General features: G+C 47.5%; 1 protein-coding gene across 1 annotated transcript in view; it reads right to left on the reverse strand.

Annotated features, from left to right (window-relative positions):
- Positions 1-22,555, reverse strand: part of LOC137380344 (voltage-dependent L-type calcium channel subunit alpha-1D-like) — a 487,921-nt gene that overhangs the window by 187,955 nt on the left and 277,411 nt on the right. The window contains exons 30-31 of the mRNA XM_068052272.1: positions 2,053-2,097; positions 1,460-1,588 (exon numbers count right to left, since the gene is read on the reverse strand). Coding sequence (XP_067908373.1) covers positions 1,460-1,588; positions 2,053-2,097 — 174 coding nt within the window. The remainder of the gene's footprint in view (positions 1-1,459; positions 1,589-2,052; positions 2,098-22,555) is intronic.

Here is a 22,555-nt window from a genome sequence, read left to right on the forward strand (position 1 = left end):
TTGTCTAACCTGGGTTTGACTCCCCAAAAACCTGAAAGTGTCCAGTTTCAATTTCAAATCAGGGACTGTCTCAAAGAAACAAACACAAACTGTATAGAACTCAGTCTACACACTAAGACTGCATCACAGCAATGGCAAGCCCAGTCATGGCTACTGTTTGCCTTTTAATATTTCTCTCAGTGATCTGTTCCCACTTCTAGGATGCTTCTGGCACTTCCATTGGACACCGGACTCGCACCTAGGCCAATTAACAACTTTACATTTAAAAACAGCACTGCATCAGCAATGCTGATGCAGCATGGGGTCGGGACTCAGAAATGTTCCAAGCATTGGGTTCCCGAACCCGTAATGAAAATTCAGCCCCAAGTCTTTTCTATCCTTTGAATTTATTAAGTCCTACTTTTGCCTCATTAAAAATAACATTTTATTAGAAATTGTTATCAATCGAAGGGGAAGTGAAGATAAAATGGCACTGTGACACAAATTATGATGAGACATTCTGTTAATGTCTACTAAAAACTTTCACTTGCCTTTAATATTTCAACCTATCTACCATTTGTCTATACAGCAAGCAATGAATGGGAAATAATGGAAGGCATGCCCAAAAATCCCAATATACATTCCCAATGCACACGGAGTGTAAACTCGCAAAATTATTTCTCAGATATCCAAAGATATGTGTATTCAACTCTGTACAAATTACTTTGACATTCCTCCTACCTTTTTATTTCCCAACCATCCAGCTATCTACCTATTTATGTATCTAATATTGGATCACTAACTCAAATTAATGCAACAATATCACTGTTTAGGTGTCCACCATCCATTACAACATTTCCCCATACCAGCAGGAGTGAAGGATATTCTGGATCATGGGCTTCTACATGACCACTGACATACCAACTGGGTGCAGTTCAGCATAGTGGAGGCTGTTGTGATTATTCCGGCAACCCCCAGCACCAACTCGATACCCCACCATGCAACCCCACCTTCCTCCCTGTTTGCTCAGGTAGATGCTGCTGCTCTGCCATATTCTAATTAGCAATGTGGAGAGGAAAATGGGATCAGAGTACATAACTTCAGTGAAAAATCTAGCACACTGTTGAAAGTGTGAAGTGGAATGACTTCCTGCTCTGCTGGAATTCCCAAGATTCTATGATCAAAAATTGGTAGAACAGAAATGATATTTGAGTGTAAAAGTTAGCACTGCTATCAGTACTCAAGAGCCATCTCTATCTAATCCACAAGCTGGGTTTTAATGCCAAACTTCACTCTGGACTTTTAGTCAAATGGTTCACATTTAAAAACCAGGCAGCATATTCATATTAAAAAAAAGTGCACACTTCTGATATAATGAGCATGAATTAGACTTAATGCAGACATTGACTGGTCTTTTTGACATATACATATAATAGTGTCAATAGATTCCCTGATTACAAGAATAAAACTGGATACAAACCTGGAAGGACTTGATAAATGTCCATAACAATGTACGTATCCCCTCACCACGGCTCAGTAGCTTAACCAATCGCATTACACGGAAGAGACGGAAGAAGGTAATGGAAATTCTGGAACTTTCCTCAGAACTCTAAAGGGAATTGTGTACAAATTCAATCATAATCAATCCACAAGAAAAAAAATTAATAAATGCATTTAAAATATTATAAGACAAAACAGGGAGTACACAATCAGAAAAGTAATCACAAAGGAAGTCAAGGTGTGCCTCGGTCACCTTCCCATACTTAACTGCATTGATCTGCATAGGCAGAGTATGATCTGAAAGACTTCATACTACAAAAGGTAAATTTTCAGAAAATTTATGTTTCTTATCACAATCAATTTTTTAAAGTTTTAAATCTTCAATTGGGGTCAACATAATTCTGAAAATTTATTATATAGAATCAAACAATATTTATATTAAAGATGATCGACATTAGTAACGCAAAGACTGAAAGTCAGGTACAAATATTGGATTAAAATTAATAAGAGGAAATTCACAAGAAGGAAAACATCCATGCAAGGTAAACATTGGGGAACACTTTTGTATCTTACCCCAGGTTCCCCTGTAGGGGGGCTCTCTGTTGGCTTTGCAAAAGGCTTTAGAAATGAATATTTAAATTAATAACTAAATAAAGCAATAGCTTAAACTTAAATTAGAAGCACTGAGATTTAAACAAGAAAGACCAATTTAAACAAAAAATAAGTGCATTAACCCCCAGAAGGAAAGGCAGGTTGGACACAACAATCAGGTGCCCGGTAGTGCTGCAGGGAGGCCAGCCCATTTTGAGGACCAGACCTCATTTGCACCAGGCTGGTGGACTGCAGCTGGAAACAGCCTGTCAACACAAGGACACTGTAAAATCAGGCAGCCCAGCTGGCTTCCGCACTGAAGATAGGTTCCTGGGGTGGGGGAGCCAGAGTGACAGCGGTCCAGGCTGGATTTGTGGAGCCTTGAGAAGCACCTTCGCTCCTCCCAAAGCCACAAAACTGAAGAGGAACTCACCTTTGGGTTGCTCTTCAGCTGGCTCGCCACCTGATGCTGGTCGGATGTGCATGGGGCCAAACTAAAATTGAATACATAATTTACTAAAAATGCACAAACTACTACTATAGTTACTATTGATGATGTAAAATCTCAAAGTGCATGAAGAATTAAGATACATTTTATAAACTGTATGCCAGCAAACTATTCACATTTGTTGGGCCTTTAACTAATTACAGTTTACTGAAATGGCCACGATTTTACTTAAGTTTTATAAATGTAAATGTATATATTATACATGCAAAAATGGGTCAGAAACAAATGCATTTCAAAGGAACAGTGCAACAGCTGCAAGAGCTATGCATCAATTTTGTATACTGAACTCCCAATAAAGGAATAGCTATTCCCATTTGTAATTTGTTATACTTAGGCCCTTCACAAATCACTGCATATAAATAAGAAAATTTGGTACCTTAGATCCATATAGTTTACATTGCTGTCATTTTATAACAAAAACTTGATTTTTAGCCTCTCGTGTTTTCCAGCCTAGAGTGACCTTACCCCAAGACCTCTGTCAAAACTGCACTGCAGCTAGATACCAGGAAACGCACAAGCTCTTGAGCAGTTTCTGCTTGCTACATTCCACAGGTAACCCAGCTTATAAAAATATTTGCAAGCAAACAGTTTAGGAATATGAGTGATATAATAAGCATCTCAGGTCTCAATTGCTCTTTTCCCTTTAAATTGTTGAATTTTTACTTATCAACACGAGGAATGTTAGCACTAGGAAAGAATGTTTTCCCATTTCAGACGTCCAGGGCTGGATTTTCAATGTGGAGGTGGAAAACAGAAGTTGGGACCGTTTCCGGGTTCCGAACCTGCTCCCGGGTTGGGGGTGGGGGGAGCAATAATGGGCCCCGAGCTTCACGGGGGTAATCCCTCAATTGCTGTGGAGATGGGTCTGGTGGCCAATTAAAGCCCATAAGGGTGGGAACGGAGGTGGGACCACTCAAGTGTGGGCCCGATTTAAACTGACCACAGCATCCATTTCACTGCTTTATTGCAGTGTGAAACATCACAGGAGACTTGGATTCCACACTGTCTCAGCAGTCATGCTGGAGGCCGTGAGGAAGAGGAGGGAGGTCCTCTTCCTGGAGGGTGGCAGGAGGCCACCTACCCAGATAAAGCAGGTGTGGATGGACATTGCTGCCTAGTCAACGGAAGAGGTGTGATCAGAAGAACTTACATCCAGTGTAGGAAAAGATTCATTGACTTGATTTGCTCTGGCAAGGTGAGTGCTACCCCCAACCCTCAGGACAGGTATCTGTCTAATTACCCTCCAGCAGATACACAGGCTGAGGAGCCTCAGGGCACAGGCTGCTCCTGAACATGGGAGGGTGTGTGACCAGGCCACTTACTGACCCCTCAGAATGGCTCAGAGCCATAGTACTGCTGACGACCTGTAACCACTGATACATACACCTTCTATGAATAGGAGCAGCTGCCATGGCCATAGAGAACAGCAGTGCCTTATCGCACTCTCTTCTGTCCTTGCAGGAAAAACGGACATATAATGACCCAGAGAGGGCCCAAACGGGTGGAAGTGTCCCCTATCTTCACATCATCACATCCATGGAGAAGGGAGCAATGGAAATAGCCAGGATCGCAGACAACGAGGAAGTTGGCCATGGTGAGCTGGGCACTCATGTTGGAGATGGTGATTAGAGAGGGAAATGGACTCATTAAGGGGGTGCATTGCACTCTATGCCGTCTGACAGCATGTCAAACACTGAGTTGTATTCAGAAGCCTCAGCACTGCAGAGGCTTCTGCTGTCCATGGCGAGCTCTCACGTTCTTCTCTTCAAAGGAGACCTTCTCCCTCACCAGCAAAGCTCCGAAGAAGCACCTTACAACAGACCGTTCACCAGCGCAGATAAAATCATCTCAGTAGGTCATCGCGTGTATTTAGATAGGGTGACACTGAGTGAGGATCATGGCATTAGTGTGTAGGAGAAGGTGCCAGTGGCAGAGGCAGCTGTGGTCAGTTCCCCTCAGAGAAGGGAGGACAGACACAGCCCTGCTCAGCTGGGCACAGATGCAGGACCTCAGCAGTCACTGGAAAGGAGGCTCTACCAAGACCAGCAGCAGAAAATGTACCCAACATGTTGGAATACCCTGAGGGAATATGGGTCATGCGCAGAAACTGGAGGAATCCATTCAGTTCATGTACGCCATAATGGCTCAGGGTTTTGAGTGCATGAGCTCCCTCTTTGACCGGAATTGTACACCATCCCAGCAAGCCAGATGGTGGCGGGGGTGGAGTAAAATTGAGCGGGAGGCTCTGGGAGGCCTTCCCGACCCGCTCTCGCCTCCTTAACGTGGGCCGGGGAGATGGGGGAGCAAGCCGCCCCAGGCCAATCAAGGCCCTTAAGTGGCCACTTAACAGCCTTCACCCACCTCCATGTGGATCTTACCCGTGGCAAGCGGGCGTCCAGGGGATGTGAAAGCCCGCCCAGTGAAAACTGGCAGCCTCTCTGCGCACCGGGAGGCGGCGGGGGGGGGGGGGGGGGGCGCCGACGAACGGGCACAGGGTGCCCGATTGAGGGCCGCCCCCCACCTTCCCCAGCCAGCCCCAGGACCCGAGACGCACCCCCACCTTCCCCCCACACGACCACACTTGCCTTGCCAGCTTGCGACCAATTAGCCCAATGAGGCAAACCCCAACTGACCTGCACTCTTGGCTTCATGTCCTCGGCTGGGCTGCAATCCCAGCAGTGGGCACCACTCCAGATGGCGCTGCTGGGACTAAGAGCTGCCGGCCCGCTGACTGGCTGGCAGCTCAATGAGGTGGGACTTCCTCCCTCAAGCGGGTGGAAGTCCTGCCTTGGAACAATTAAAGCCCGTGGACCTGTAAAATGCAGGACAGATCCCTGGGCCGGGTGCAAGCGGGTTCGCCACTGACTTTTATGTCGGTGGCCAGCTCCAGTCCACCCAATGAGTGGCCAATCTCATGGACAGTCATATGCGGCAGCACTTGGAGTGCATGCAGGAATTGCACACTGACATACACAGGATGCAGGCCACACTATGTGGCCTGGACCAGTCAGTGGTGCTGGCGGTGCAGAGATGTTTGGAGGGGATGCCAGTTGCGCCCCAGCAGGTACTCCTCTGCAGCCATCTGGAGTGCCAGCCAAGGGTGAGGATGTCACAGAGGAGGATGAGGGTGTCAACCCTCACGGGGCACCATCATCATCTTCAGCCTCCTCGGCCTCTCTGATAGAGGGAACACCTGTGCAGCTGGGCCAAGTGATGGAAGCTGCCCCTGCAATGAGTCACATGCAGCAACCTCTGACGATGCCTCCACGGGCACCTCCATGATAAGGACAACTGCCACATGCATCTCAGCTCCAAGCTGAGACAAGTGAGCAGGCTGCCTCCACCTCCTCTGAGGCCACAAGGGGAGCACCGCGTGTAGAAGTGACCAAGAGTAGAGGCCACCGCATCTTCCTGTAACTGTACATAGTTCTCCTTTCTGAGCACCATGTAAATAATGACACTTGAAGCCACACATGAGATTCCTTCTATTCATAGTGGAACAAGAAAAGAAGTATAAGGTAGTGAAGGAGATCAAGGGTTCCTCAGTGGTGATAGCAAAACCTCTGGGTAGATGTTCATCCTTCATTAGGGGTAAGAGTTTATATGTTTCAGACTGCATCCTCAATGGAAGTGTTAGTAGAGGGATCTCACAGTGAGTTCTATACCATGCCATTCATCCTGGATCAGAAGGGCTCAGCTGAAACATTCCTAAATTTGGAGATTCCTGAGATTCATGGCATCCAGACTAGACCTTCACACCCTGCACCGTGCCCGGCCACTTCCCTATGCAGCTGGAGTACCTCGGTGTTCTGCATCCTCCTCCTCCATCTCCTCTTTCTTCTCCTCTTCCCTGTTCTCCTCCTCCTTCTCCGATAAGTTGTGTCCTTCCAGAGCCTCATCACCCTTGTCTCTGTCAGGCCAGGTTATGGAGAACACAGCAGACTACCACAATAAGCAAGACTCTTACAGACGTGTACTGCAGGGTGCCACTCGACCGGTCCAGACATGGGTACCGCATCTTCAGAAGCCCGATGGCCTGTTCAGTGGTGGTCATAAAGAGTTGGTGGCTTTGGTTCTATTGCCTCTGTGCCTCTGTCTGAGGCTCTCATAGAGGGGTCAGTAGCCAGCTCTTTAAGGGATATCCCTTGTTCCCCAGAATCCATCCACAGAGTTTAGGTAGGTGGAATGAAGCGCTGTGGTGGCCTGGACTGCTGGAGGATGAAGGAGTCATGGCAGCTGCCACGAAAGCGAGCACACACATGCAGGAAGCTCTTGTTGTGGTCACAGACAAGCTGAATGTTGAGGAAGTGGAAGCCCTTCCTGTTGATGAATCTGACCAGCTGCTCACTGGGTGCCTTGATAGCCACATAGGTGCAACTGATGATGCCCTGCACCTGGGGGATTCCAGTGATGCCAGTGTAAAACACTGCCCTCTGCTCCGTGAGGCTGGATGTACCATCCAGCTCTGGCAAATAGGGCACCAGTGACCTGCAAGATGCAATGGTGTGCAGCCGTTTGCAAAGGTGCCACCAAGGTCCGCAGTTGATCCTTGGAAGGAGCTAGAAGAAGCAAAGAGGTTTAAGGCCATAGTGACGTTGATGACTACTGGCAAGGCATGGCGAGCAGTGCTGCAAAGTCTTCGGCAGTGAGGGTACAGATCTCTGTGACCATCTGCCTGGAAAGTTGCAGTCTCCTGTGGCACTGGTTCTGGGTCATCTCCAGGTAGCTCTATCTTTGCCAGTAGATCCTATGCTGAGGGTCTGGCCTTTGTGTCCTTCCCACCCCGTGCCCCTCTCTCCTGCCCTCCTGCTGTCCAGGGTTCCGCCCTTCCTGTGGAGGGTGTTGCTCCTCATCGCCACTGGGCCCAAAATCTGACAGCCATGCCCCCATTGCCAGCTGCTGCCTTCCTTATGCTTAGGTGTCCGTTCAATTGTGCTTGGCAGCCTTAGCCCCTGCTCATGCCCCTGCAATGCCAGGAGGGTGAGGACCCCCTGCACTGCCCAAACGCTTACTGCCCACTCTCCCCGCCACCTGCGCTGCGTCGATGGCACCTGTTCCCAATGGCCGAGTTCCCCTCTCTGCCGTTTACGCATTTTATGGGACCTAGCTAATTCCCTGGGGTGGCCATGATTGGCTCCCCACTATGTATTCACCTCCATTTACCTGGTCTGCTCCAGACAGCATGTGCAGCCCGCGCAGCCCATAAGATCACAACACGCCCCATTAACGAACTCTTAATGAGCTCCTTAAGCATCTTAATTGGCCTTTATCATGGATTGGGCAGGATCATCGGGCTGCCTTCACCTGTCCTGGTGAACATGGCCAGTGTTGGCAACAGCATCGGAAAATTGGCACGCCAGCCGGCACCAGTATTTTGGATCCCCGCCCACCTCCATCCCCACCCACCTCCGTTCCTGCAGGACCCAAAAATCCAGCCCCCAGTGTCAAGTACTTCCTGGTCAGGTATAGCACTGGTTAGAAACAAAATAAAACACTGTCTATTGTGCCCCAACATTGTGCTTAGTTCTAATCTCAGAACAGCACCAACTGTTATGTCAGCGTGACATTTCCAGTTCCACAAAAAATGCCTCTCTGAAAAAGATTGTTAATTTCAACTGGGTTGAAACGGTCCAAATTCATTTCACATAGGATCCTTACAATCAGTAAACACTGGGTACTTTCATCACATTAGTCCAGGATGTATTCAAAACTAGGTGCCAGAGGTCAAAGGATAATGTACTAACGTACTATACCTTATGGTCCCCATGCAAAACCCAATTACTGTTTTCACGCACATAAATTCAACACGCAATGTAAAAACGCAATGTCAGTTATACATGCACAATAAATTTAGTGAAGCAGACCATGCAAGTATACTTCTTATTCATTGCAACAATATCTAAAAATTACATATATCAAAAATACAAATGTGATAGAAATTATACACTCAAATTGTATTGATATGATAAAAGACTAGTTTACTGACCATGACATTCAACGGGTGACCCAAGGCCAACTATAACAATTAATTTGAATATCATCAAAAAAATTAGTAATTAGTATTTTTTGCAGACAAAAGCTGCAACTACTACTCTCCCCAAGCAACCATATTCTGTCACAGCAACTGATTGCATAAAACAAGAGTAGACATGGAGTTGAAATGATTCCACATCTCAAGTGCAGGGTAGTAATGGTGACAATATGGAAGAGGGAAAATTATGATCAAGAGTGAGTTCAACAAATTCATGCAAGTGCAGTGTGGTGCCAAATGCATGCAGTTACCAGTGCATAAGGTTCAAAATGTTTTGGTGCTATAGAAAATAATTATTAGCATAAAGTATGACAAACATTAATTATAAAATTGCAAAAATCACAATAACGTTGTTACAATAAATAGCAGACACACATATAGGGCTGAATTTTACCGGCTCTCGACGCCGCAGATTGCGGCGTGGAGGTCGGTAAAATGCTGCGGGAAGAGGCCTGCCTCGACCCGCGACGTTGAGAATTTTACCGGCAGTGGCGGGACCTCGGTGCAGCCCCCCCGCCGCACAGTGGTGGTACCACAATCAACATCTGGTAATGATTACTTACCTATGCTGATTATGCAGCCCGTCACCTCTCCACCGACACTGCTGGATTTTTCATTGAACGGGCAGCCGTCACGTGCCATCCCGTTCACGATCTGAAAAGCTGGTGGGTTCTCACTCTGCATTACGGAAGGAAGGAGAGAGCGGGGGATACACAGGGGTCTAACTCTGCATTCCTAAAGGGAGAAGGTGGGGGGGGCGGATACACAGGGATCGCACTCTGCATTCTGAAAGGGAGGGGGTCATGGATTACTTGGGGGAAAGCTGTGCTGGCATGAAGGGAGGTACCATGTACCATCCCTCCGTTAACAGTGTACGCTCTGTGTTTGTGAGGGGGCATTGGCACACTAGGCACCCTGTGTGTGAGGAGGATGCCAGAAACGGCAGGAGCATTAAAGTTTTACGGATGATGGGGGCAATCGATTCAACTGGCAGGATCTTGATGTGGTCATGCTGTGCCACTCTGAGTATTGGCCAAGATGGGCAATGCCATGGCATACCACATAGTTGATCCAGGAAAGCAGCTGATGTACCCGTCAACACCAATCCATGCCCTGCTAGGAACTTCGAATACATGCAGGGTTCAACTTTATTTATCACATGGAAGTAGGTATGGCTCATCCTACATTGTGTGATCCTCTGCTCATGAGGATCTGTTTGCACCAGGGACAATATCAACAGGCAGGTGTGATCCATGTAGAGGCCCCCGGTCATGAGCAGCATCCCCAAAGGGAGCCCGCCATTACAGTTCCCGTGCATCTACAGGCCCCACATGACATGCCATTAGATGTCAGAGCACCAGTGTCAGAGTTGATTGCGCATATCGAGAGGGTGGTGACACGTCTCGGTGCCCTGCTCAAGGATGACCTGCAGCCCATGGGCTCCTGTGGAAATCCCAGGCCTTTGATCCAGGCCGCGGTTCTCAAGCCTGACGCCTGTGCAGTCTTTAGGGGCCCACCAGAGATCTCAGTGGGGTCACTAAGTCAGCAGTACACCGCTGCATCAGGGAGGTCACCAATGCCCTGCACCGAAGGGCCAGTGAGGATGTCCGCTTCAGGAAGGACTCTCACAGCCAGGCCCAGAGGGACATTGGTTCTGGCACCATTGCCGGAGAACCACAGGTTGTAATGTTCATAGACTGCACTCATGTGGCCATCAGGCCTACTGCCAAGCTACCACCTGCAGACGTCACCATTAAAGGAACCCTCTCAATCTAGGTGAAGCTGGTATGTGAACACCGGAGATGCTTGCAGCGAATCTGTGACTGCTTCTTTGGCAGCTGCCATGGCACCTGGGTCTTGCTCCAGTCCCGGCTGCCACCGCTGTTCACTGAACTGGCTCAGATGGAGGGGTGGCATCCTGGAGATCAAGGCTATCCTTTGCAGACATGGCTCCCGACACTGGTGAGAGACTCCACCACTGCTGCAGAGGAGAGATGCAACGCCAACCACTGAGCTACATGAGCCACCAGTGAGCAGGAGATTGGCATGCTGAAAGAGCACCTCCAATGCCTGTATGGGTAGGGTGATGCCCTGCACTACGGGCCAAAAAGGCCAGCTCCTTTCTTTGCTGCTCTGCACAACTATGCACCCAATAGGCCTGGCATGATGAGGAGAGAAGTCAACAGGATTCCTCCTCGGACTATGAGGACACTGAGGACTGACAATATGAAAGACACGTGGGAGGGCAGAAGGCACCGAAACTCTGCACGCAGGGCTAGCAGTGAGCTAGGGATGTACGGCAATGGCTTATCAGACAAAGGCTGTCTGCTCCATAGGAACCGACATGAGCTCTGCAAGCCACACATCACCCTCGCTCACCTGCTGTGCACCAGTCCACATCTGCAGCATCCCTGTGTAAACCATTAGAGGCAGCAGCTGACTGAGCCAATGTCCATGTCAGTGCATCCGTGGAGATGCTCATGTGTAATGGTGGCATGGCAAAGATGTTATTGCATACGTTGGCTCTTCTGAAGGGCCAATGGTGCAAAGGGGAAGGGATGTGACATTGGCGCTACATGCTGGCACACATCATTCCCACAGAGAAAAGGACACACATGTTGGTGAGGAACATTTAGTGAAAGACGTATTTACATTGCTGTGACACCCATGCATTCCCATTTGTGTCAGTGAGTTCTCTGTAAACCTCTAATACCTTTTATGATGTATTTAAGTCTCATGTCTTGGAATGCACAAAATTGAGATTATTCACCCAGATGCAGCACACCTACACGAAGGAATGTTACACTTGAGTGGAAGAAGAGGATCGCAACTTCACAGGACACTGGAACACAGCAGGGTAAGTATGTGGCAGCAAAGCGGAAAGTGCTGGGGTCACTCAGCAGGTCAGGCAGCATCTGTGGAGAGAGAAGCAGAGTTAACTTTCAGGTCTGTGAACTTGGACAAGTTAACTTTGCTTCTCTCTCCACAGATGCTACCTGACCTGCTGGATTTCTGCAGCACTTTCTACTTTGCTGCCAGATTGACAGCAGCCCCACTCTTCAGTAGTCTGGTAAGTAATCTTTGGCAGCTGTCAGGAAGCAGGTGCTGGGGGGCTTAAAATAGGGCCCCAGCACCTGTTGCACAACTGTCAAAGGGTTCTTCACTGCGCCGAATGTCCTGCCTCTCCCCACATAATATCGGGGGGGAGGCTCGGCGCAGTGATGTTAATGAGCCCCCGCACGTAAAGTTGCGGGGGCTCTGCGGCGACCGCTAAATGCGCGCGCTGTGCTGACTTCAAACGGCGCCGCCTCAGACAGCCCAATAAAATTCAGCCCATAATAACAAAGGCCAATAATACAAATATACACCATCAAGCCAGGGGACGAAACCTGGTTCAATGAAGAGTGCAGGAGGGCATGCCAGGAGCAGCACCAGGCATAGCTAAAATGTCACCCTGGTGAAGCTACAACACAGGGCGACTTGCATGCCAAACAGCAGAAGCAGCATGCGATAGGCAGGGCTAAGTGATCTCACAACCAACGGATCAGATCTAAGCTCTGCAGTCCTGCCACATCCAGTCATGAATAATGGTGGACTATTAAACAACTAATGGGAAAAGGAGGCTGCACAAATATCCCCAACCACAACAATGGGGGAGCCCAGCACATCGCTGCAAAAGACAAGGCTGAAGCATGTGCATCCATCTTCAGTCAGATGTGCTGAGTGGATGATTCACCTCGGCCTCCTTCTGAGATCCCTAGCGTCACAGATGCCTGTCTTCAGCTAATCCAATTCACTCCACGTGATATCAAGAAATGACTGAAGGCACTGGATACAGCAAAGGCTTTGCGCCCTGACAACATTCCGGCAATAGCACTGAAGACTTGTGTTCCAGAACTAGCTGCGCCACTAGCCAAACTGTTCCACTACAGCTACAACACTGGCATCTACCCGGCAATGTGGAAAATTGCCCAGTTATGTCCTGTACACAAAAAGCAGGAGAAATCCAACCCAGCCAATTACCACCATATCAATCTACTCTCGATCATCAGCAGAGCGATGGAAGGGGTCGTCGACAGTGCCATCCAGCGGCACTTGCTCAACAATATCCTGCTCACTGACACTCAATTTGGATTCTGCCAGGGCCACTCAGCTCCTGATCTCATTACAGCCTTTGTCGAAACATGGACAAAAGAGCTGAACTCAAGAGGTAAGGTGAGAGTGACTGCCCTTGACATAAAGGCAGTACTTGACCCAGTATGACATCAAGGAGCCCCGGCAAAACTGGAGTCAATGTGAATGGGGGAAATCTCTCCACTGGTTGGAGTCAAACCTAGGACAAAGGAAAATGGTTGTGGTTGTTGGAGGTCAATCATCTCAGTTCCAGGACATCACTGCAGGAGTTCCTCAGGGTAGTGTCCTAGGCCCAACCATCTTCAGCTGTGTCATGAGTCTGGCTGGAAATCCGATTTCGTGATGTCGGTTCTGGATTAAGTCAGCGGCAGGAAAGCACCAAGGCGACTTTGCCGCCCTGACATGAGGGGAGTTTAATTTAAATTGCCCAAGTAATTTTAATGCATTGGCACATAATTTTATGTGATTCAATGTTGAGCTTGGGATTAAGTGGACGATGGGCAGACCTTATATGCCTTCAGAATCCTGGCCCATTGAAAGCTGGCGGCACTGAGGCAAGGCCTTAATGCCGCGATTGGTAGGCAGCCACGACCACCGCCACACAGGGGCTGTGGGGGAGTGAAGGACATTTTCAGTCCACAGTGCTGTACACTCTGCATGGGTGGGCTGATTCTTGGATGGCAGTACCGGGTGGGCTGGGTCTCAGATTTTGAGCCAGGGTGGCCTGCGTCTCGGGTTTTGAGCAAAGGGAAGCTTTGTTTTGGGTGTAGAGCAAATGCAGCCTGGGTCTCTGGTGTCGAGAAAGTCCAGCCTGGGTCTCTGGTATTGAGCAAGGGTAAGCAGGATCTTGGGTATTGTACAAACGGGGGCTTGGCTTTGGGTGGCGGTACCAGGTGCCCAGACTGCTGGGTGAGAGAATCAGCTATCAGCTAGCGTGAGCACTGAGGGCCAATCGGCAGTCTGCCGGCAGAAGTAACAAAGGGAAGACTGCCAAGGCAGGTTCATCTCTGCAAGGATAGTGCTCTGGAGACCGAGTGATCATCTGGCATGGGTCTCATACACCCTGTATTTTTGGACCTTTGTGGCATGATGCGGCACCTCAGACGGAGGGAGAGCCAGAAGGCAGCTGTGCCTGCCCATGAAGTTCCACGACGAGAGCAGCAGCGGCCGGCCATGCCAAGAAGAGCCAACTTGCACCAGAGTGTGTACCGGACTTAAGTCAGCTATCTCCAAATGTCCGAGCAACATCGTCAGCGAAAACTATGGCTCTCTGGGGAGGCCATCATTTACTTATCCACCCTGCTGCAGGACGAGTTACAACCTATGAGATTCGATGGTCACCCTATGCCCATGGCCTTGAAGATCACTGTGGCACTGAACATTTATGCATCTGGATCATTCCAAGGTTCCACTGAGGACATGTCTGGCAGCAGCCGAGCCGACCACTGCATCAAGTAGGTGACCAAACCCTGTTCAAGACGGCTGGTGACTATATTCGCTACTGGACTGACCCAGACAGTCGGGCCAAGAGGGCTATCGGATTAGGGAGCAATTGCTGCATTTCCCCAGTTGCAAGGTGTGATAGACTGCACATATTTTTTTATTCATTCATGGGATGTGGGCGTCGCTGGCCAGGTCAGCATTTATTGCCCATCCCTAATTGCCCTTGAGAAGGTGGTGGTGAGCTGCCTTCTTGAACCGCTGCAGTCCATGTGGGGTAGGTACACCCACAGTGCTGTTAGGAAGGGAGTTCCAGGATTTTGACCCAGCGACAGTGAAGGAACGGCGATATAGTTCCAAGTCAGGATGGTGTGTGACTTGGAGGGAAACTTGCAGGTGGTGGTGTTCCCATGTATTTGCTGCCCTTGTCCTTCTAGTTGGTAGAGGTCACGGGTTTGGAAGGTGCTGTCTAAGGAGTCTTGGTGCATTGCTGCAGTGCATCTTGTAGATGGTACACACTGCTGCCACTGTGCGTCGGAGGTGGAGGGAGTGAATGTTTGTAGATGGGGTGCCAATCAAGCGGGCTGCTTTGTCCTGGATGGTGTTGAGCTTCTTGAGTGTTGTTGGAGCTGCACCCATCCAGGCAAGTGGAGAGTATTCCATCACACTCCTGACTTGTGCCTTGTAGATGGTGGACAGGCTTTGGGGAGTCAGGAGGTGAGTTACTCGCCTCAGGATTCCTAGCCTCTGACCTGCTCTTGTAGCCACAGTATTTATATGGCTACTCCAGTTCAGTTTCTGGTCAATGGTAGCCCCTAGGATGTTGATAGTGGGGGATTCAGCGATGGTAATGCTGTTGAATGTCAAGGGGAGATGGTTAGATTCTCTCTTGTTGGAGATGGTCATTGCCTGGCACTTGTGTGGTGCGAATGTTACTTGCCACTTATCAGCCCAAGCCTGGATATTGTCCAGGTCTTGCTGCATTTCTACACGGACAGCTTCAGTATCTGAGGAGTCACGAATGGTGCTGAACATTGTACAATCATCAGCGAACATCCCCACTTCTGACCTTATGATTGAAGGAAGGTCATTGATGAAGCAGCTGAGGATGGTTGGGCCTAGGACACATGGGATATGTGGCCATCAAGGCTCCAATGGACCAGCCAGCCACCTTCATCAAAGGAGGGGCTCCCACTCAATCAACATACAACTGGTTTGCAACCACTGAAAGAGTTGCCTGCAGGTGTGTGCCTGCTTCCTGGGAAGCAGCCACGACACCTACATACTTCAACAGTCCCAGGTTCCACAGCTTTTCAGGCCCCCCGCTCGCCTTTAAGGATGGATTCTCGGGGACAAGGACTACCCATTGTCGCCTGTGAGGAACCCTTGCACTTGCAGCAGAAGAGAGTACAACACTTGAAGCAGCTCCACCCGAGTGACCACCGAGCAGGCCATCGGGCTACTGAAGATGAGATTCCATTGGCTGGATCGATTTGGTGGAGCCCTACAGTATGCCTCCTCGAGGGTCTCACGTATCGCGGTGTTCTGCTGTGTTCTGCACAATCCAGCAGTGCAGGGGGTGGGGGGGGGGGGGGGGGGGAGGCCTTGCATGACGAGGACATGACTGAATGCCACTTCTCCACTGATGAGGACACGGAGGAGGGTGATGAGCAGGCAGCACTGGATGTTGAACCCCTTGCACCGGAGGCCAGGCACATGTAGCAATGCGCCAAAGGAGGCAAGATCCAATCTCATACTTAGCTGCTTCCAGCCACCATGATGGCCACTCAGAGAAAATAATAAAGACTGGTCTCAATGCATGTAGTCTGTCGCCTCCTTTCCATTTGTGTTCTGTGTCTAGTGCCCAGCAGAAACACCAGCTAGTGCCCATGGGAGATCTTATTTAAATGAGGGTTGTGCTTACAGTGGCATTCTACTAAGGGGGAAGGGGGAAGTCAGCAGCTCACAATTTAGGCATGATAGAATAATCACTTTTCAGCAATGAACATTATTGGCTGGAATAAAGGAACTTTACCTGTAATAAATCAAACACCGGTGAGCCCCCAAGTGTGTCTCAGTGCATTTCTCTCTACATTTGCATGTGCTTCTACAAGGTGTAAACCCATCGTGAGCAGCTGGGCTGGAGGCAGGCTGCTGATCATGCTGCCCCTTGGCCTGTGGTGACATTGGTAGCTGTGCTCTGGCTGCCTGAGGGTTTCCCGCACTGGTGCAGGACTCCACTCGGGCGTTGCGGCTGCAAGAGCTGGGCCCACTGGCGGAGGGGCTGAGGAGCTGCTGTCCACACTTGGAGCAACCTGAAGGGAGCCCCCAGATGTGGAGGTCAGCCTCTCCTCCTCCCTTTCAAGGCTCACTTGAACCTCCCTGCTTACCTGAGAAGGATGAGGAGATGAAGACGACTCCATGAGCCTTGTCTTTCTCTCGCCTTGCTACGGCTGCATCGAGCTCATGGCCAACCTTCTCAGCACAGGAACCAATCTAGTGAACCTTCGCTGTACCACCTCCTAGGCAAGTATATCCTTCCTTGGATATGGAGACCAAATTGCGCACAGTACTCCAGGTGTGGTCTCACCAAAGGCCGATACCATTGGGCAAGATTTCCTTATTCTTGTACTCCAATCGCCTTGCAATAAAAGTCACATGCCATTTGCCTTCTTAATTGCTTGCTGTATCTGCATGCTAACTTTCTGTGTTCCTTATATGAGTATACCCAAGCCTCTCTGAACATCAACATTTAAATGTTTCACGCCTTTTAAAACATATTTTGCTTTTCTATTCTTACTACCAAAGCGAAAAACCTCACACATCCCCACATTGTACTTCATCTGCTACCTTGTTGCCCACTCATTTTACCTGCCAAACCTCTTTGCATCCTCCTCACAGCTTACATTCCCAACTAGCTTTGTATCGTCAGGAAACATTACTCTCGGTCTCTTCCTCTAAGTCATCAATATAGATTTTAAATACTAGAGGCCCGATCACTGATCCTCGTGGCACTCTACTAGTTACAGTCTGCCAACTTGAAAATGCCCGCTTAATCCCTACTCTCTCCTTCCTGTCCATTAACCAATCCTCCATCCATGCTACTATATTACCCCTAACTCCATGAGCCCTTATCTTGCACATTAACCTTTTGTATGGCACCTTTTTGAAAGCCTTTTGGACATACAAGTATACTACATCTACATTTTCCCCTTTATCAACCCTACAAGTTACATAACCAAAAAAAACTAATAAATTTGTCAAACACGTTTTCCCTTTTGTAAAACCATGTTGACTTTGTCTGATCATGCTATGATTTTCTAAGTGCATTGTTAAGACATCCTTAATAATAGATTCCAGCATTTTCGCAACAACTGATGTCAGGCTAACTGGTCTGTAGCTCCCTGTTTTCTCTCTACCTCTTTTGTTGAAGAGCACAGTTACATTTGCTAACTTCCAATCTGCTTGGACCATTCTAGAAACAAGGGAATTTTGGAAAATCATATCCGGTCATCCATTATCTCTGCAGCTACCTCTTTTAGAACCCTTGGATGTAGGCCATCAGGTCCTGGGGATTTGCCGGCTTTTAGTCCCTTAAGTTTCTCTAATATTTTTTCTCTGCTGAAATTAATTACCTTAAATTCTTCATTCTTATTAGTCCCTTGGTATGTAATTTATGTCTTCTACTGTGAAGACAGACACAAAATATGTGTTCAACATCTCAGCCATTTCCTCATTCCCCATGATAATTTCTCGCGTCTCTGCCTCTAAGGGACCAATATTTACTTTAGCTACTGTCCTCCTTTAGATATATACTTGCTAAAGCTTTTACAATCTGTTTTTATATCTGGCTTGTTTACTTTCATTTTATTTGTTCCATTTTTTCCTCAACCTTTTGGTCATCCTTTGCCAGTTTCTAAAACACTCCCAATCCTCAGGCTTACACCTGTTCTTTGCAACATCATAAGCGTCTTCTTTTAATCTAACACTTAACTTCCCTAGTAAGCCACAGATGGATCTTTCATTTTGAGTTTTTGTTTTTTAATGGAACTTTTTTTTGAATGTTTTGCATTGTTTCTTTATCTGTTTCGCATTGTTTACGTGTGGCCATATCTTTTAGTCTATTTACCCAATCGACCTTAGCCAGCTCTCCCCTCATAGCTATGTAATTGGCTTCGTTTAAATTTAAGATTTTTGTTTGGTACTGAAATATGTCACTTTTAAACTTAATATGCAATTCAATTATATTATGATTAATTTTTCCCATTGAGTCTTGTATTGCAGAATACTAAGATAGTTTTATCTCTAGTTGGTTCCACCACATATTGTTCCAGGAAACTGACATGAAAGCATTCTACAAACTCATCTTCTAGACTACCTTTGCCAATTTGATTTGTCCAGTCTATATGACGATTAACGACCCCACAGTTATTACATTGCCTTTGTTACAAGCTCCAACTATTTCTTGTTTAATGCTCTGTTCAACAGTATAACTAACTACTGTTAGGCGGCCTAGAAACTACTCCCACCAGTGTTTTCTGCCCTTGCTATTCCTAATCTCCACCCATACCGCTTGTATTTCATGATCTTCTGAGCCAAGATCATTCCTCACGAATGTCCTTATGTCATCCTTGACTATCAGGGTTTCTCCTCCTTTCCATTCTCACTGTCTTTTCAAAATGTTGTGAACCCTGGAATATTTATTTCCCAACCTTGGACACCTTATAACCATGTCTCTGTAATGGCGATTAGATCTAAACCATTTATCTCTATTTGTGCCGCTTATTTGTCTATCTTGTTGCAAATGCTTCATGCATTCAGATAAAGAGCCTTTAATTTTTTTTTACTGCTATTCTTTTCATGGACCTTATTCGCTGATGCACTATTACCGTTAAACTCTCTGTCCCTTCCTGTCTCACTCTGCTTGTCAATACCCAAATCGCTACACTGCTCAAACTTGCCTCAACTTTTCTCTTTAGATTTCTAAATCTCCCTTCACCTGACCCTCTCGCCTTTTAGTTTAAAGCCCTATCCATAGCCCCAGTTATACGATTTGCCAGGATACTGATTTCAGCCCGGTTTAAGTGGAGACAATCCCAATGGAACAGCTCTCTCCCCAGTACTGGTGCCAGTGTCCCATCAATCAAAACCCCTTCTTCCCACTCTTTCAGACATGCAATTAATTCTCTAATCTGCTTGTCTCTATGCCAATTGGTGTCAGGCTCAGTTAACAATCCAGAGATTATTACCTTTGAGGTTCTGTATTTTAATTTGGACCCTAACTCCACAAACTCTCTCAGCAGAACATGATTTCTAGTTCTGCCTCTGACACTGCTTCCTACATGGACCACGGCAACTGGATCCTCGCCCTCCAACTCCAAGTTTGTCTTCAGCTGCGAGGCTCTGAGGTAGGACATCCTGCCTTGCTCTCAGACCCAGCAGCACCACCAGGAGCGGTGGCCACTGCTGGGACTGCACCCAAGAGGGACAACGGCCTCGGAAACAAGGTACGTTTTTTGGGCCTTGCCAGGGACAATCGGCCGGGCCCCAGCGAAGAAACTGGGGTCGGTTGGGTGGATAGCGGGGGACTTTATTTCAGTGTGGGTGGCTTGGGCTTCGGAGGGGGGGCCCTCCGTGGGGCACAGGATGCCCGATCAGGAGGCCACCCCCCCCCCCACAGCCTGCAATGAGGCCGCCAAGCTTTACCTGGCAACCTTCTGGGGGCTTGAGCCACCCACCTGCTGCTGCAGTTATTTGGCCATTTAGAGGCCTAGATTGGCCTGGGGCAGGTGGGCCGTTTCTTGTTGCCGCCACCTCTCATAACATTGCAGCAGGGGCGGGAAGGCATCGGGAACGCCACTCCCCGCCTCCCACTCAATTTTACGCCTGCCCACTCCTGTGGGGGACGCAAGATTCCGGTCATGATACCTGTGCTCTGTTGTACAAGTTGGCACTGCCGATGGCCTGGTTGTGGAAATAGTAATATATGCTAGTGCTGTGTGACAAGACCTCCAAAATGATGTAAGCCAAGATTCCTAAAATGTTATTGACAAGAGGTGATATTGCAAATACAGCATAACAACTGCATGTGTAGAATATCAGCATTGTGTGATGTTTCTCATAATATGCATGTTGCTATTGAACCAACAAACATGAGGCAGATACTTAATAGATTCGGTTGAAATACTCTAAAATCTACCTTGAAACACCCTCTAAGTTCCCTAAACTAAAGAAGTCAGTGGTCCTCAAGTTTGCTGGTCTCAGCTTTGTCAGGTTTGTGCATTCACCCTTAGTTGTTCTTCTGATTTGGGAGTAGAATTTTCATGCTGTGGTTTTTCAAACATTAAATCCCTTCTTGATACCTTTTCAGACTTTCAACCACCAAATAACTTCTTCCTAAGCTACCCTCTGTATTTAGGATTCAACCCTATGCTACAGATTGCAGCAGTCTGCCATTATCTCCTCCATAAATGCCTACCTCTCATTTGGTGAAATGCAGCTCATGAATTGATTAGTTTGGTGTGCTACTTTCTGCTCTATTATTTATAAAGGTAAAGGCCTCAATGTCTGCTTCTTGAAATGCACAATTGAGGTTATTGCTGATCTCAGCTAATGGTTTGGCTTAAATTACTATCAATAGGAAGTGAAAACCCTGGAGATATAAAAATGTGGTGGAAACTGTAGTATAAGGGTTTGAAAGGGTTAATGTCTGGGACAGTGTGAGTAACACCTCCCACTATGATGATGTAAGAGATCACATGAGAGAGACTTGAAAGAGAAGAAGCAGCACGGCAATCAGAGTAGTTAGACATACTTAAGTGAAGTTGTATATAGTTCTTAAAATGTAATAAACTAGTTATCATTAAAACTTAATGAAGATGCAGTAATCTCTCCTAGCTAGACTAACCAAACAATCAACATGGTGAACAGCGGTGGTTCTTCCCATCCAACACCCAGAAAACTTTGAAGATGGAAAGTCAGACCTGAGAAAAAAGTGGCACCAAAAAATTTCCACAACCAGGCCATCTGCAGTGCCAACTCGAGAAGAGGCTGTGAGGAGCTCCAGAGCTGTTCCATGGATGAAGTGGAGGCACGGAGAGTCAGGGAGTCAGTGAGTCGGCTTGCAGAGGCATTCAGGCTGCACCATAGAGGTGTGACAGTCTGCAAGAAAAAATCCCAGTCCAGCGATTGCAGGCTTTGAGTCGGAGAACCAAGCAATGGCCTGGTGAGCAACCCTTAAAAAGGGTAGAAAATTGTTTTTAATGGTGCACTAGGCAGGCAGCACCGGGAAAACCAAATGCCTAGCAAGGGCGGATCCAAGGTCAGCATCATTGCACCTGGTGACCGCGAGGCAGCAAAGAAAAAAAAAGTGGCTGCAAATACTCGATACTTCAGGGGAAGGGAGTGAAGAGCTTATTTAAATAACGCTGCAAAGCTGTGTTCAAGAAATAAATACCTAGTCTAGCAGAGAGATTTCCCAGGGAAAGACAGGACCACAGCGGGAGTCAGTGCGAGGCTGAGAAGCGTGGGAAAACTTCCAATACTAGAAGAAAAATTTAAAACCAAAAATAAACAATCTAGAAAGCTTAGAAAAGCTATGGATCTTAACTTTACGCTACCAGGGTGGTTTGGATACATGGAAGGACCAAATCAAACTCAAAACTGGTCACTTAGGAGAAAAAGATTTGAGGTACAGAATTGCTTCAAAATTAGACAGCAAGTCTGAAGCAAAACAAGTCAACACATTACATTATTTCATAGGAGCCATAGCAGACAATGTTACTGCAAGACAGGCATTAATGAGACATCAGATAGATTTGAAGAAGTCTTAAAAGCCTTTGATAATTATTTCAAGCTGAGGAGCAACAAGATTCTAGAAAGGGCCAAAGTCAACAGATGGGTCCAGAAACCAGGTAAATGCTTTTATTAATGACCTTTACAAGCTATTTGAAGGATGCAAATATGGAGACCTAAAATCAGAATTAATATAAAACTGCATTGTAGTAGGTATTGCTGATGGATCGCTATCAGATTTATTGCAGTCTATGGAAGAACTTATCCTAGAAAAAAAAATACGGTTGGTGAGACAAGCAGAGGTCCATAAGCAGAACAGAGCAATCCTGAGAGGTGAAGAAAATCCTTGGGTCAGGAAACCTTCAAAGACCATACAGTTCCTTAAGCATAGGACTGTAAAAGTAGCACTAAATAAGAAGGTACACTTGGGAGGGTAAGTGCAAGACATCATGAAACCCTGATGGTGCTGTGGCACCAAAAGGACCCACAGGTGCAAACAATGCCCTGCAAACAAAGGAGAATGCTTTCACTGCAAGAAAGTTGGCCGTTTCGGGAAGATGTGCCACAGAAAAACCTCT

Source organism: Heterodontus francisci, chromosome 19 (genome assembly GCF_036365525.1).
Source record: "Heterodontus francisci isolate sHetFra1 chromosome 19, sHetFra1.hap1, whole genome shotgun sequence".
Taxonomy (NCBI): Eukaryota; Metazoa; Chordata; class Chondrichthyes; order Heterodontiformes; family Heterodontidae; genus Heterodontus; species Heterodontus francisci.